Here is a 13541-nt window from a genome sequence, read left to right on the forward strand (position 1 = left end):
TTCAGATGCCCAACACCTGTGAAGAGGCGAACTCCTGCGAAGACTTCAGATGCCCAACACCTGTGAAGATACGAACTCCTGCGAAGACTTCAGATGCTCAACACCTGTGAAGAGACGAACTCCTGCGAAGACTTCAGATGCCCAACACCTGTAAAGAGACAAACTCCTGCGAAGACTTCAGATGCCCAACACCTGTGAAGAGACGATCTCCTGCAAAAACTTCAGATGCCCAACACCTGTGAAGAGACGAACTCCTGCGAAGACTTCAGATGCTCAACACCTGTGAAGAGACGAACTCCTGCGAAGACTTCAGATGCTCAACACCTGTGAAGAGACGAACTCCTGCGAAGACTTCAGATGCCCAACACCTGTGAAGAGACAAACTCCTGCGAAGACTTCAGATACCCAACACCTGTGAAGAGACAAACTCCTGCGAAGACTTCAGATGCCCAACACCTGTGAAGAGACAAACTCCTGCGAAGACTTCAGATGCCCAACCCCTGCGAAGAGACAAACTCCTGCGAAGACTTCAGATGCCCAACCCCTGCGAAGAGACGAACTCCTGCGAAGACTTCAGATGGCCAACACCTGTGAAGAGACAAACTCCTGCGAAGACTTCAGATGCCCAACCCCTGCGAAGAGACGAACTCCTGCGAAGACTTCAGATTCCCAACACCTGTGAAGAGACGAACTCCTGCGAAGACTTTAGATGCTCAACACCTGTGAAGAGACGAACTCCTGCGAAGACTTCAGATGCTCAACACCTGTGAAGAGGCGAACTCCTGCGAAGACTTCAGATGCCCAACACCTGTGAAGAGACGAACTCCTGCGAAGACTTTAGATGCTCAACACCTGTGAAGAGACGAACTCCTGCGAAGACTTCAGATGCCCAACACCTGTAAAGAGACGATCTCCTGCAAAGACTTCAGATGCCCAACACCTGTGAAGAGACGAACTCCTGCGAAGACTTTAGATGCTCAACACCTGTGAAGAGACGAACTCCTGCGAAGACTTCAGATGCCCAAAACCTGTGAAGAGACGAACTCCTGCGAAGACTTCAGATGCCCAACACCTGTGAAGAGACAAACTCCTGCGAAGACTTCAGATGCCCAACACCTGTGAAGAGACAAACTCCTGCGAAGACTTCAGATGCCCAACACCTGTGAAGAGACGAACTCCTGCGAAGACTTCAGATGCTCAACACCTGTGAAGAGACGAACTCCTGCGAAGACTTCAGATGCTCAACACCTGTGAAGAGACGAACTCCTGCGAAGACTTTAGATGCTCAACACCTGTGAAGAGACGAACTCCTGCGAAGACTTCAGATGCCCAAAACCTGTGAAAAGACGAACTCCTGCAAAGACTTCAGATGCCCAACACCTGTGAAGAGACGAACTCCTGCGAAGACTTCAGATGCCCAACACCTGTGAAGAGACAAACTCCTGCGAAGACTTCAGATGCCCAACACCTGTGAAGAGACGAACTCCTGCGAAGACTTCAGATGCTCAACACCTGTGAAGAGACGAACTCCTGCGAAGACTTCAGATGCCCAACACCTGTGAAGAGACGAACTCCTGCGAAGACTTTAGATGCTCAACACCTGTGAAGAGACGAACTCCTGCGAACACTTCAGATGCGCAACACCTGTGAAGAGGCGAACTCCTGCGAAGACTTCAGATGCCCAACACCTGTGAAGAGACGAACACCTGCGAAGACTTCAGATGCTCAACACCTGTGAAGAGACGAACTCCTGCGAAGACTTCAGATGCCCAACACCTGTGAAGAGACGAACTCCTGCGAAGACTTCAGATGTCCAACACTGCGAAGAGACAAACTCCTGCGAAGACCTCAGATGCCCAACACCTGCGAAGAGACTAACTCCTGCGAAGACTTCAGATGCCCAACCCCTGTGAAGAGACAAACTCCTGCCAAGACATCAGATGCCCAACACCTGTGATGAGACGAACTCCTGCGAAGACTTCAGATGCCCAACACCGGTGAAGAGACGAACTCCTGCGAAGACTTCAGATGCCCAACACCTGTGAAGAGACGAACTCCTGCGAAGACTTCAGCTGCCCAACACCTGTGAAGAGACGAACTCCTGCGAAGACTTCAGATGCCCAACACCTGTGAAGAGACGAACTCCTGCAAAGACTTCAGATGCCCAACACCTGTGAAGAGACGAACTCCTGCGAAGACTTCAGATGCCCAACACCTGTGAAGAGACAAACTCCTGCGAAGACTTCAGATGCCCAACACCTGTGAAGAGACGAACTCCTGCGAAGACTTCAGATGCCCAACACCTGTGAAGAGACAAACTCCTGCGAAGACTTGATGACACAAACTATGAATCAACATGCACCAATGCTATATTTTCTAAATGTCTTAATCCTTTTTTGACAAACAAGTATTCATTACTTCAATGAGCTCATTGTATCTGCATTTTTTTAGCTAAATCTGATTTTGTATATGTACATTTCTGAAATGGATAACTTAAGACAGTTTACTCGTATAACAGATCACTCTAAATTGTAATGTGGACTCAAACAGTTTCTGTAAAGCTGCTTTGAAATTATGTGTATTGTGAAAAGCGCTATACAAATAAACCTGAATTGAATTGAATTTGAAATTAATTCAAGGCATGCTTGTACCGTGCATTAATTCATTCAATTAATAAAAGACCAGTGCACACAAGCAATCCTTTTTATCAGTCAAATTCATTTCAAAATCTAAAACTCAACAGGTATGAAATATGAGGTCACACTTTAGATTAGGGTCCAATTCTCACTATTAACTAACTACTAACTAGGACTTTTGAAAAATAAACTGTATGTGCTGAACGCTGAAACCGGAAACTCGTTGTAGCTAATAAAAACAATGTGGAAGTAAGCTGTGCAAGTAGACCTAGTCCATTATTGCGAAATTGTGATTTTATATCTTGCAATTCGGACTTTGTAACTCACAGTTACAAGTTTATTTTTCACAATTCAGACTTTTTTTCTCAGATTTGCGAGTTATAATCTCTTGATTCTGAGGGGAGAAAAGTCCAAATTTAATTGTGAGATAAAAAGTTGTAATTATCTTTTTTCTTTTATTCCATGGCAGAAACATAAAGAACAGCCATGCTAGTGATGAAATATAACCTATAACTATTCACACTTACCAAATATAACACATATTTGAAACTTAAATTTTTATTGTGTTGCTCCAAGTACTTCCATTGTGAATTCATAACTGATAGATGAATGCTAAGTTAAATTAGATGTATGGTAAGTTATTCGAAAACGGTAAGTTTATATAGTGGTATACAATAGCAGTAGGGCTGTGCTGTTGTGACAGTTTTTGTTGCACCACCGGACTGTGATATCTCTATATTTGGACAAAGTCAAGATGAGAAACAGGAAGTGCTTCAAATAAAGACAGGAAAATGCAGGACATTGTAGAGTCCCTTAACACTCTTTCCACTGCGATGACATTTCTGGATGGACAGATAAATGGCATTCAGTATCTCTGGTGAAAAACACATTTGCCCACATCCTCTCTCTAACTGGTGTGAGGTTTTTTTTGTTTTTGTTTTTTTACACAATTTCTTTCTTTTTTTTTTTGCAAATGGAGAAAGTGAAGAAACAACAAATGTCTTATTTTTAGAAGATGCTGAAGAGGAGATATAGCTGGTGTATTGACAACTCTTTCTTTCAAACAGATCCCAACTCTGCATGTGTTTAATGAACGAGTTTGTTGAACATGATCGATCCAATCCTTTTATTTTCCGGACTTTGCAACACTTTGAATGGCTTTGATCCAATCCTTGCGCTCATCGGCTGTAGCTGCCTGAAGATAGTAGTGCGTCTCATCCGAAGTGATGATCTCAAAGAGATTTCCATCAGCCTCTTGTTTCTTGCCTGCAGGAGTTTATAAGAGAGAAACATTTGCATGCATTCTATAATGTATAAATGCTTTACAATTTAAACGTGTTGTTGTCATCATGTTTTGTTTGATCATTTAGATGGACTAGTCGTCATACCATCAGGCACATATTCCACCGCAGTCACTACTGAGCCACGCAGGTGGATAGAGCCGAGCGGATCATCTTCACCCTTACAGAGACACACACACCAGACCATTTCAATACTGCATCTAATATATATATATATTTGAAGATGACAGGAACATGCTCACCTTGGTGGGATCATAGTAGTGGATATAAGCAGGATCATCTCTAAGGATAAACTTTCTGACTTTCCAGTTCTTTCGCCGATGGCCCTGTATAAGAAATAAAGATTAAAATGTCTTATAAATACTTTAAATACTTAGTAGTGTTAACAAAAGAGACTTCATTGCAAAGTGTTACCTACTTTCACAAATATTTCTTTTCATTTTGGGGGTGAAGTATATTAATGACAGGTGTCTGTTCAACAGTTCAATCTCTACTGCTTGCAAACCCTTTTTTCCTTTTGTCATTTTAGTGCATTTCCATCATGACAACTCTCAGAAGAGTTTAGCATGGTAATGATATGACAATTGGTCTTGGACAGGGGTGTGTTTCCCAAAAGCATCGTTCGCCAACTATGGTCGCAAGTTCTGTCGTTATCAGCAGTTCAACGAGTCGGTGTTTCCCGAAACCATCGTTCCAACGAAAATTCGCAAACAGCATCGCAGAGGTGTGTTTTGGAGTGACAGCTCTCGACCTGTGGTTAGAAGCAGTTTCTTGTTTTCATGACATGTGGACTCAATAAATCCTTATCTTGAGCAAAATAAGAAAACTGACATTGAGTACAATCTATATCTTTTATTTAGAATACATACAAATGTCATTTACGCCTTTTAGTTTGTCAAGAAATTGCGCATGTGCGAACGAGCTCTAGTATGTAAGAACGAGTCTATGATTGAATCTGGAAATAAAGCAAAATAACTGAGAAAAATGAGAGATATTCCTCAGATGCCATGTGCGTAATTTAGGAAAACATCGATCTCAAACAGATTCATTAAAAGTAGTTATTACTCCTCCACCTGCGTGACATCATTAACCAACGTGGTTAAACGACCAATTTGCGACAATACGGTTTCAGGAAACACAACCCGATCTCACGACCAATTCGTCCGAATTTGACGAGTGATTAAAAGATGGCTAATTCGTAACAATTCGTACGACCTCACTCGTACGAATTAGAAAGATTTTTGCTAAATCGTACATATTTGACGAGTTGCCCAATTCGTATGAATTCGTACGAATGACCTACCCCTGACCCCGCCCCTAAACCTACCCATCACGTGGGTTTGGACAAATCGTACAAATTCGTACGAATTAGCCATCTTTTAATCACTCGTCAAATTCGGACGAATTGGTCGTGAGATGGCGTTGGGAAACAGTTGTGATGAGCTTGTTGATTTCTTCAGCGATGCATCGTACTGTGATAGTGAAGCAGCGAGTTACGGTGTTGTACGGGAAACACACCCCTGAATAGATCTGCTACGCTGTTGCTGCACAAATAGCATCTATAAAATGAACTATAGCTAATATATACAGGTGGAGCTGGGGAAGAGGGAGGGAGTCTGAGGAACACTTGAAACATGCTGAAAACTGCTACAGCAAACACTGACCCACTATTGAAGTGCTGAACAGAAAGCTCATCGGCTGCAGATGTAACAGGAACCAATCAGCTTGTGCCATGTAGTTAACGATGTAATTGTCAGGTTGTGTTAAGAACCCATCTAGAGTTTCCCGACTGAACTTGGTATATTTTAGCGGTAACACTTTACAATAAAGTTCATTAGTTAACATTAGCTAATGTATGAACTAACATGAACTAACCATGGGCAATACATTTGTTACTCAATAAAATGTGTTACTGTATTTGTTAATCTTTGTTTATGTTAGTTAATAAAACAAGCTGCTTGTTCGTGTTAGTTCACAGTGCATTAACTAATGTTAACAATATGTGAATAAAGTATTAGTAAATGTTGAAATTAACATTAACAAAGATGAATAAATGCTGTATAAATGCAGTTCATTATTAGTTCATGCTAACTAATGTAAACGAATGAACCTTATTGTAAAGTGTTCCCGCTTTAGCTTACCTGTTTCAGCAGACAGCCCTGTTTGACTATTGCACCTCTGAACTCCTCCTTCAGGATCACGTCTTCATCACTGGAGTAGCCCTCACAGAAGAAACCACTGTCCGCCTGCAAATCAACAGACACCCCGTGTCAACAGCTCTCGGTTCACACACAGACACTTTGTTTTTCACACGCAGACACTTCTTTGTTTTTTGTACATGCTTCATACACGCCATGAAATGTCACCGAAATGTATAGCATGTGGACAATATGATATGGCTCTATTCTAAAATCTACAGCGAGCGAACTTTAAAAAACGTAAGGGATCAAATTTTATATTTTCTACTTAGCAACCACGTGCATCCAAAGAGGATAAACGTACTGAGCACGATATTCTCTCAGCATTGCTGCATTGCTGATTTCTAACACACACTCGCAGCGTTCGGCCTGGTAGACACGAAAGCTGATTCTCTCCGTGTGTTTTTCCGTCGTCTGTTTGTGTTCATATGTAAATTGCATGAGCTTATTTTGTCCATTAGATTGAAAGATCTGAAAAAGCCCATATATTTCCCCGCCTATAGACCCTCCCCTCGAAGACATCAGGACAGAAGTGGTTTAAAGTGGACAAAAGAGACGGAGTAAAACACTAGGTGTAAACGGGAATGTGTCTCTATGGAAGCTTGTTTCTTCCACAGAATAAAACATTTTACAAGATAATTGCAGCTTTTTATCTCACATTTGTGAGTTTACATCTCGCAATTATGACTATATTTCTCAGAATTGTGAGATATAAAGTCAGAATTGCGTGATAAACATGCAATTCTGAGATAAAAAGTCGCAATTACCTTTTTTATTTTTTATTCTGTGGTGGAACCAAGCTTCAAAATGTCTCTCTCGTCTACTTGTGATCCGATCGACCAAAACGCATCTTAATACCAGGAGTAAACAGGGCCTGTAAATAGGCATCTTTTGGGGGTTGATATAAGGTACACATTTGTCCTTTTAAAGAGGCCATATGCCCTTTTACAAAGTCTTGATTTAGTTTTTGATTTACTTGCTTAAATGTCAAAAAACATTATTTCCCCCATATTCTCCATTGTTGCGGCTCCTCTCTTCCCAGTCTGTCAGTAACGCTCTGTTTACTTCCTGTCTCTATGAAGCCCCTCCTTCTGAAAAGCACACTGTGCTCTGATTGGTCGGCTGGATCAGTGTGTTGTGATTGGTCGAGCTCTTTGAGTGTGTAACCGCCAGTTTAACACACTACTAACTAACTCAACCAGGCCCCGCCCCTTTATTCTGCGTATGAATTATTATAATGAGGAATATTGTGACGTGTTCGTTCCCGGGAGAAACTCAAGACTACAATGGAGGCGTTTCAACATTTTAAAAAGTGGAATATGTAAAAAAGCTTAATAGGTGCTCTTTAAATGTTCTGCCCCAGTGACAAGCTGTTCTACCCCACTGTTTTCTTTCTTTCTGACGGATCACTTGGTTTTGGAATAGAGCCAATAATTAGTAGTGCCCTGTATGCTTTGTAAGCTTACAAAATAATAAAGAGCCTCCGTTTGGTCCAAGAAAACACACTCTGCTCCTTTCTCCGCCCCGTCTTTGGACACGTCCCCCGCGGCCTGCAGGAACCCCTCGTTGAGGAGCCCGGTGGCCAACATCAGTCCCTCGGGCCGGTTCCTGGCCTTCCCCTGGGAGATCAGCCAGTCGATCACTGTGTTCCCTGCAACAACATCCACCACAACACACTTACAGGCGAACTAATCTTGCTAACACTTTACAATAAGATGTGCAAACACTGTTCATGTGAGTAAAACACTAAGATATGTGGGTAACACTTTACAATAAGGTTCATTAGTTCATGTATTAACTAACATGAACAATGAACAATACATTTGTTACAGTATTTATTAATCTTTGTTAATGTTAGTTAATACAAATCCAGCTGTTCATTGTTTGCTCATGTTAGTTCACAGTGCATTAACTAATGTTAACAAATACAACCTTTGATTTTGATACTGTATTAGTAAATGTTGAAATTAATATTAACTGAGATAAATTAATGTTGTAGAAGTATTTGTTCATTCTTAGTTCATGTTCACTAAGGTAGCTAACTAATGTTAACTAATTAACCTTATTGTAAAGTGTAACCCAAATCGTGCAGAAAGAAAGATTAGAGAGATTAAATGGAGATATTCTTAATTCTCAATTTAGCTGCACTCTAAAAAAATGCAGGGTTGTTTTAACCCAAATTTGGGTCATATGTGGACGAACCCAACCAGTAGGTTAAAATAAATATTTGAAAATTTAACCCAATGGCTGGGTTTTTCCATATTTGACCCAAATTTGGGTTGAAACAACCCAGCATATTTTAGAGTATAAGAGGATTTGCCTATTTCTTTATTTTATTATGTTATAAATGAATATCTCACCTGTGAAACAGTGATTAAACAGCCTTTTGTCCTTCTCTAGCTTCATCTCTTTAACACCGTTGTCTTGATCTTTCATTAAAACATACAGTTCACTGAGGACAGACAGAACAACAGCAATGTTTAACCGTTTTACAGTTCACAACAGGGACTTTCAAACTTTATTCATCACATTACTCCAGTTTTAGCACAATACAGACTCTGTTTTTCAATCAATACAACATTCTGGTAAAAAAAAAAAAAAAAGGCTGTCATTTATTTAAAGTAATGGAAAATCATGGTTTCTGGTTTAAACCTGTTTTTTTGTCTAATTTGACTGACAGTTAAACAATTTTGATTAAATACTGTTTTCACTTGAAACCAGTGTTGACATACTGGCAAGCTTGACTGAAATTATTTCAGTTGTTTTATAAATATGATGCATATTTACATTAAAGACATTAAAGTCCCCCAATTCTTTTTTTTTCTCTTTTTTTTGGAACATTGCAGTACATATTCTACATAATTTATCAGTGCAAATCTTTATTGTTTTAAATTGATGTTCCTGGTAATCTTGAATCATAATATCTTCCTTTTGCAGCATCTCTTCTCTTCTCTGATGATGTGGGCGGGGCAACCTGTCACTCACATGAGATCAGCCAATAGCAAACCACAACCATCCAAACAACTCCCCACAGACACAATCAAGCCCCGCCCACATTTGCTCTTGTTTCAGAAGCGTTTCACTCGATATACGACACAATAGAGGAGAAAAGACCAGAGCAACTTCATTTTCATGCCAACTATAAAGTCCCCCTGCCCCTGTAGTCAATAATTGTATCCCTTAAAACTCATCTTTGATCACCAAAATTACATATTTAAATGTTTTTACTTGAAAAAAATTCTTCATGCCTTAAAATATCTTGAATGTAACCCGACACCCTTGCCTCATTTAGTATGCGCGGTTCTATGAATATACAAATGAGCCCCGCCTCCACTCACTCACTCACTCACTCACTCAGAGATCCACTGGTTGACGATCACACGTTGATCTGATTGGTTACAAGGTCGTTTGTGACGTCAGAAACACCAGCGATTTCAAACCGTGTTTTTGAGACTGTCTTTGGTTCACTGCAGTTTTAAGCAGAAAATACTCAGCAATGCTGTCGACTTATGAACTTACACATGGTGTGTCTTAAAGCGTATTAAAAACACCACATAGACACATAAACAACATTAAAAGCTGTTTTTTCACCACAACGGGACATGTCTTTAAATGTGTCTTTGCACGTGAATTAAATTAAAGATTGACTAACAAAATGTTTTTAGATTTATCTTTTTTTTTTAAAGTTGGTCCAAAAGTATGATTTTGTTTATTTAGTGCAATTTTAAAACGGAAACCATACCTCAGGTTAACATTTTCTGGTAATCGAATGGATCGGCGCGTTGATTTCCTGGCAAACTTCTTGCCCCCCTGTAAACAAGTGATCGCTCTCTTGACATCTTTAACCCACAGCTCGCGTTCCTCCAGATGCGTCGCTTGGAAGAAATGGTCCTGGTTCTTATGAGAACTGACCTTAAACACAAGCTGTTGGAGACCATACGCTGATATTAATGAAACGGTAACACTTTACAATAAGGTTCATTAGTTAACTACCTCATGAACTAAGAATTAACAATACTCAGCATGTATTAATCTTAGTTAATATTAATTTCAACATTTACTAATACATTATCAAAATCAAAAGTTGTATGTTAACATTACTTAATGCACCGTGAAGTGAACTAACAAAGATGAATAAATACTGTAACAAATGTATTGCTCATTGTTAGTTAATACATAATGTTAACTAATGAACCTTTTTGTAAAGTGTTACCAATGAAACAATCAAGATATGTCCAACACGATCTCATGAAAGTGCGTATCTATAGCACTAATTTTATTTCTCGTGCCATTTATTCGCCAAAAATATCATATGCACGACGCAAAAACTATTTTTTGCCGTATAAATGGCCAGAGGTATATTGGTTTTAAAGACGTGTGATTCCTCCACCGGTCTTTTAGTGAAGTCCTGGCATGGGCTGGTCAGTGTCGCTCCCTTCAGAGGGATCATTCCCTTCGGACTCCTGTCGGTCTTCTTCTTGTAAAACTCTACGCCATCATCTGCTAACACCACCCACACCACTTTCCATGAGTTCAGCACTGTGCCCTGCAAACAACAGCACTTTAGCTTCCTAAAACCACCAAAGATAAAGATCTTTAAAGTAAACAAACCGTTTCACATGAAGGAATTATATAGGCTGTTTGCAACAACAACACAATCACAAATGAATTTAGTGAAGTGCAAGCATTCAATTTCTGTCATTTTCAGTTCTGTATTTCAGTACACGCATATGTTGTGGTCAGACTTCTACTATACTTTCAGTTGCCAGATCCTGATACACACATTTATATTACAGTTTTTTCACAGAGAAACAGGAAAATGCCATCTCAAAGATGTCCACATCGAACACTTTGTAAGAGTTCAACGCAAAGAACCGTAATGAACATTTAAAATGTGTTAAATGCTGCATTGATTGGGTTTTATTTTTTAGAAAGAAAGAGGATGTTTCCACTTCTGTTCCCAAATTGGAGCAACTTCATAACTTCATGGGAAACAAATAACAAAGCATCATCACATGACATCAGCGTTTTGTGGTTCGTCTCGGTTTCTTCAGTTCTTGTCAGTAAAATTCTTGCTTTCCAGTGATATTATATGACACATATTACAACTCCAGTCTTACCTTTTTCACCAAGTATCCTTCTCTGATTCTTGTTGGCTCCATATCTACACTACAAGCTCGACTCGTTGTCTTCTTCAGGGAGTGGTGTGTGTGAGACCCATACGCTTCAGCAGATTCTGTGTCTGTGACGCGTCGCCTCGCTTGACAGTTATAGACATTTTTTGATGAAAGGGAAGTTGCACATGCCTGACTTGGTCAGACTAGTTTCCTCTGTGTTTTCAGCCCACATATAGTACATGAGTCAAAGGCCAAAGATTATCAACCCTGATGAGTGATGATGAGTGAATGCTTGACAAAAAGTCATACTTTTTTTTTTAGTCTTACTTGTAATGTCCATTCTGGTCCTTGAAGTGGATCAAAACCTTTCATCAAAGTTATACATGAATTTTGAACAACACCCGTTCTCGCCTTAGGGCAACTTTGATGAACTTCAAATGTTGACTACTGTATATAAACGAACATATCATTTTTATCTCCTGGAACAAACATTTTCCGTGTCTTTCAACATCTGAAAAACCGCCATTTAACATCTAGAACATTTTAATCACTTCTCAGAAATTGATTGCTGATTAGAAGGTTGTTCACTGAACCATTTTTGTAGCACTGGAATAATACTTAAACAAACAAATCACTTTAGCTTGGTGAGAGGAACCTTTCACAGGAAGTTGAATGAAGGGAGTTCAAGGTGTTACAAAAGAGTTGTTCTCGCGGTCACTGGAGAAAGACCCAGCCTTCGTCGTGTTCGAAGAGACATCACAACAAAGGTGCAACACACACTTGAGAATTTGAAATATTATCCAATTGTGTACTGGTTAAATCTCACAGCTTACGAACTTTGTGATGAATTAAATGATTGTTGAAGTAAAAAAAAAACATATTTTAAAAAAATCAACCAAATGAAAGGTGTTTTCACAAGTGGTTTTGAAAGGAAGTGAGAGTATCGCTATGGTGTTATGGTATCTGACTTCTGAAGCTCGATCATATTAGCTGATCTGATGGCTGATAAACACAACTACGTTTACAAAGACAAACACAAAAACTACTATTGTGGTACTATTATATATCAGACAATACCATTGTACTTGTTATTAACAACTAATATGTCTTTTAAAGATTATCAATTAAAATAATGCATATCATTTTGATTTACATGATGACTTAGTAACAAGCATTTTCTGAGTTTAGTGAAAAGTTCTATAAAAAATAAACTTAAATTGAATTGAAAATGGAATACTATTGAAAGTCATATAAGCTTATATGCTTAACATGTAATTTACATACTTGGTTTTAAATAAAACAGTATCCTTGTTGATCTTGGAACAATATATGCCAATCAGATTTGACAATTAAAGGGTTAGTTCACCCAAAAATGAAAATTCTGTCAGTAATTACTCATCCTCATGTTGTTCCCCGTAAGACTTTCGTCTCGAAACTCAAACTTCTATAACTTTTTTTCTGTTTCACTTTCTTAATTTATTTCACTTCTACAAAAATCTGCCAAATGTCGTCTTTAAAACAAGACCAATCTTACGTCTATATTCCAAACCATTCTTGAATTACAACCATTTAAGTTCGAAATGTGCATTTTCATGTATATTTAAAAAAAAGGGGGGTGACACTTAAAGGGTTAATGTCAAGTATAGGCCAGGGTAAGGGGTTTTTACAACATTCTTAGCCATCTATTATTTTCCTCTGATATTAGGGAGAGGTTATGGGTATGAACCTGGTTTGTAATGGCGCCCGCTTACTTCCGGTAGTTTCTCCGGATTCGTCTATACCCATAACCTCTCCCTAATATCAGAGGAAAACAATAGATGGCTAAGAATGTTGTAAAAACCCCTTACCCTGGCCTATACTTCAGATTCTAGAGAGCATTTGATTGGAGAGAAAATCTGATGAGAAGCTGAAGTGCAGAGTGATGTAATCACTGATCCATATTGGCAGAAGAGAAAGACAAAGTTTTGAATGCTTACATCTTCTAAATATGAATTTTGCCATTGTTTTGGAGCACACTAGCTGATAGATTTAGTAAAGCATATCATTGTCATACTAAAAGCAAAAAAAAAATTTGATTTCATGTGGACTATAAAAGAATACTATTTCATTCTGTTCTGTTCTCAAAAGCACATGGTATTGTCATGGTACATGTTCAAAAAACCAAGACAGTAGTATTTTTATGCTATTATAACACTTACCCATCATCCATAATCTTGACTAATGAGACTTGACTTGGTGTCCTTGAGCAACAGTACTGGTGGTAGACACTCGTTTTATGATCAATAAACC

General features: G+C 39.1%; 1 protein-coding gene across 1 annotated transcript; it reads right to left on the reverse strand.

Annotated features, from left to right (window-relative positions):
• Positions 1 to 3586: 3586 nt before the first annotated feature.
• Positions 3587 to 11371, reverse strand: plek (pleckstrin). Its single transcript, XM_056270156.1, has 9 exons — positions 11256 to 11371; positions 10526 to 10681; positions 9878 to 10059; positions 8496 to 8587; positions 7602 to 7786; positions 6079 to 6183; positions 4180 to 4263; positions 4025 to 4097; positions 3587 to 3902 (listed from the first exon to the last, which is right to left on the reverse strand). The coding sequence occupies exons 1-9, from the start codon at positions 11295 to 11297 to the stop codon at positions 3763 to 3765; spliced, it is 1059 nt and encodes a 352-aa protein (XP_056126131.1). The 5' UTR covers positions 11298 to 11371; the 3' UTR covers positions 3587 to 3762.
• Positions 11372 to 13541: the final 2170 nt, after the last annotated feature.

Source organism: Rhinichthys klamathensis, unplaced genomic scaffold, assembly GCF_029890125.1.
Source record: "Rhinichthys klamathensis goyatoka isolate OS25496 unplaced genomic scaffold, OSU_Roscu_1.1 h1tg000298l_1, whole genome shotgun sequence".
NCBI lineage: Eukaryota > Metazoa > Chordata > Actinopteri > Cypriniformes > Leuciscidae > Rhinichthys > Rhinichthys klamathensis.

What these genes read in the sequence shown, in the direction of transcription:
- plek (XM_056270156.1), bottom strand. Translation starts at nt 11,297, where the DNA reads ATGGAGCCAACAAGAATCAGAGAAGGATACTTGGTGAAAAAG. An exon ending in AAGGATACTTGGTGAAAAAG is followed by an intron (nt 10,682 to 11,255) that starts GTAAGACTGGAG and finishes TGTTGTTTGCAG; the next exon opens with GGCACAGTGCTGAACTCATG. An exon ending in ACTACTATGATCCCACCAAG is followed by an intron (nt 4,098 to 4,179) that starts GTGAGCATGTTC and finishes TGTCTCTGTAAG; the next exon opens with GGTGAAGATGATCCGCTCGG.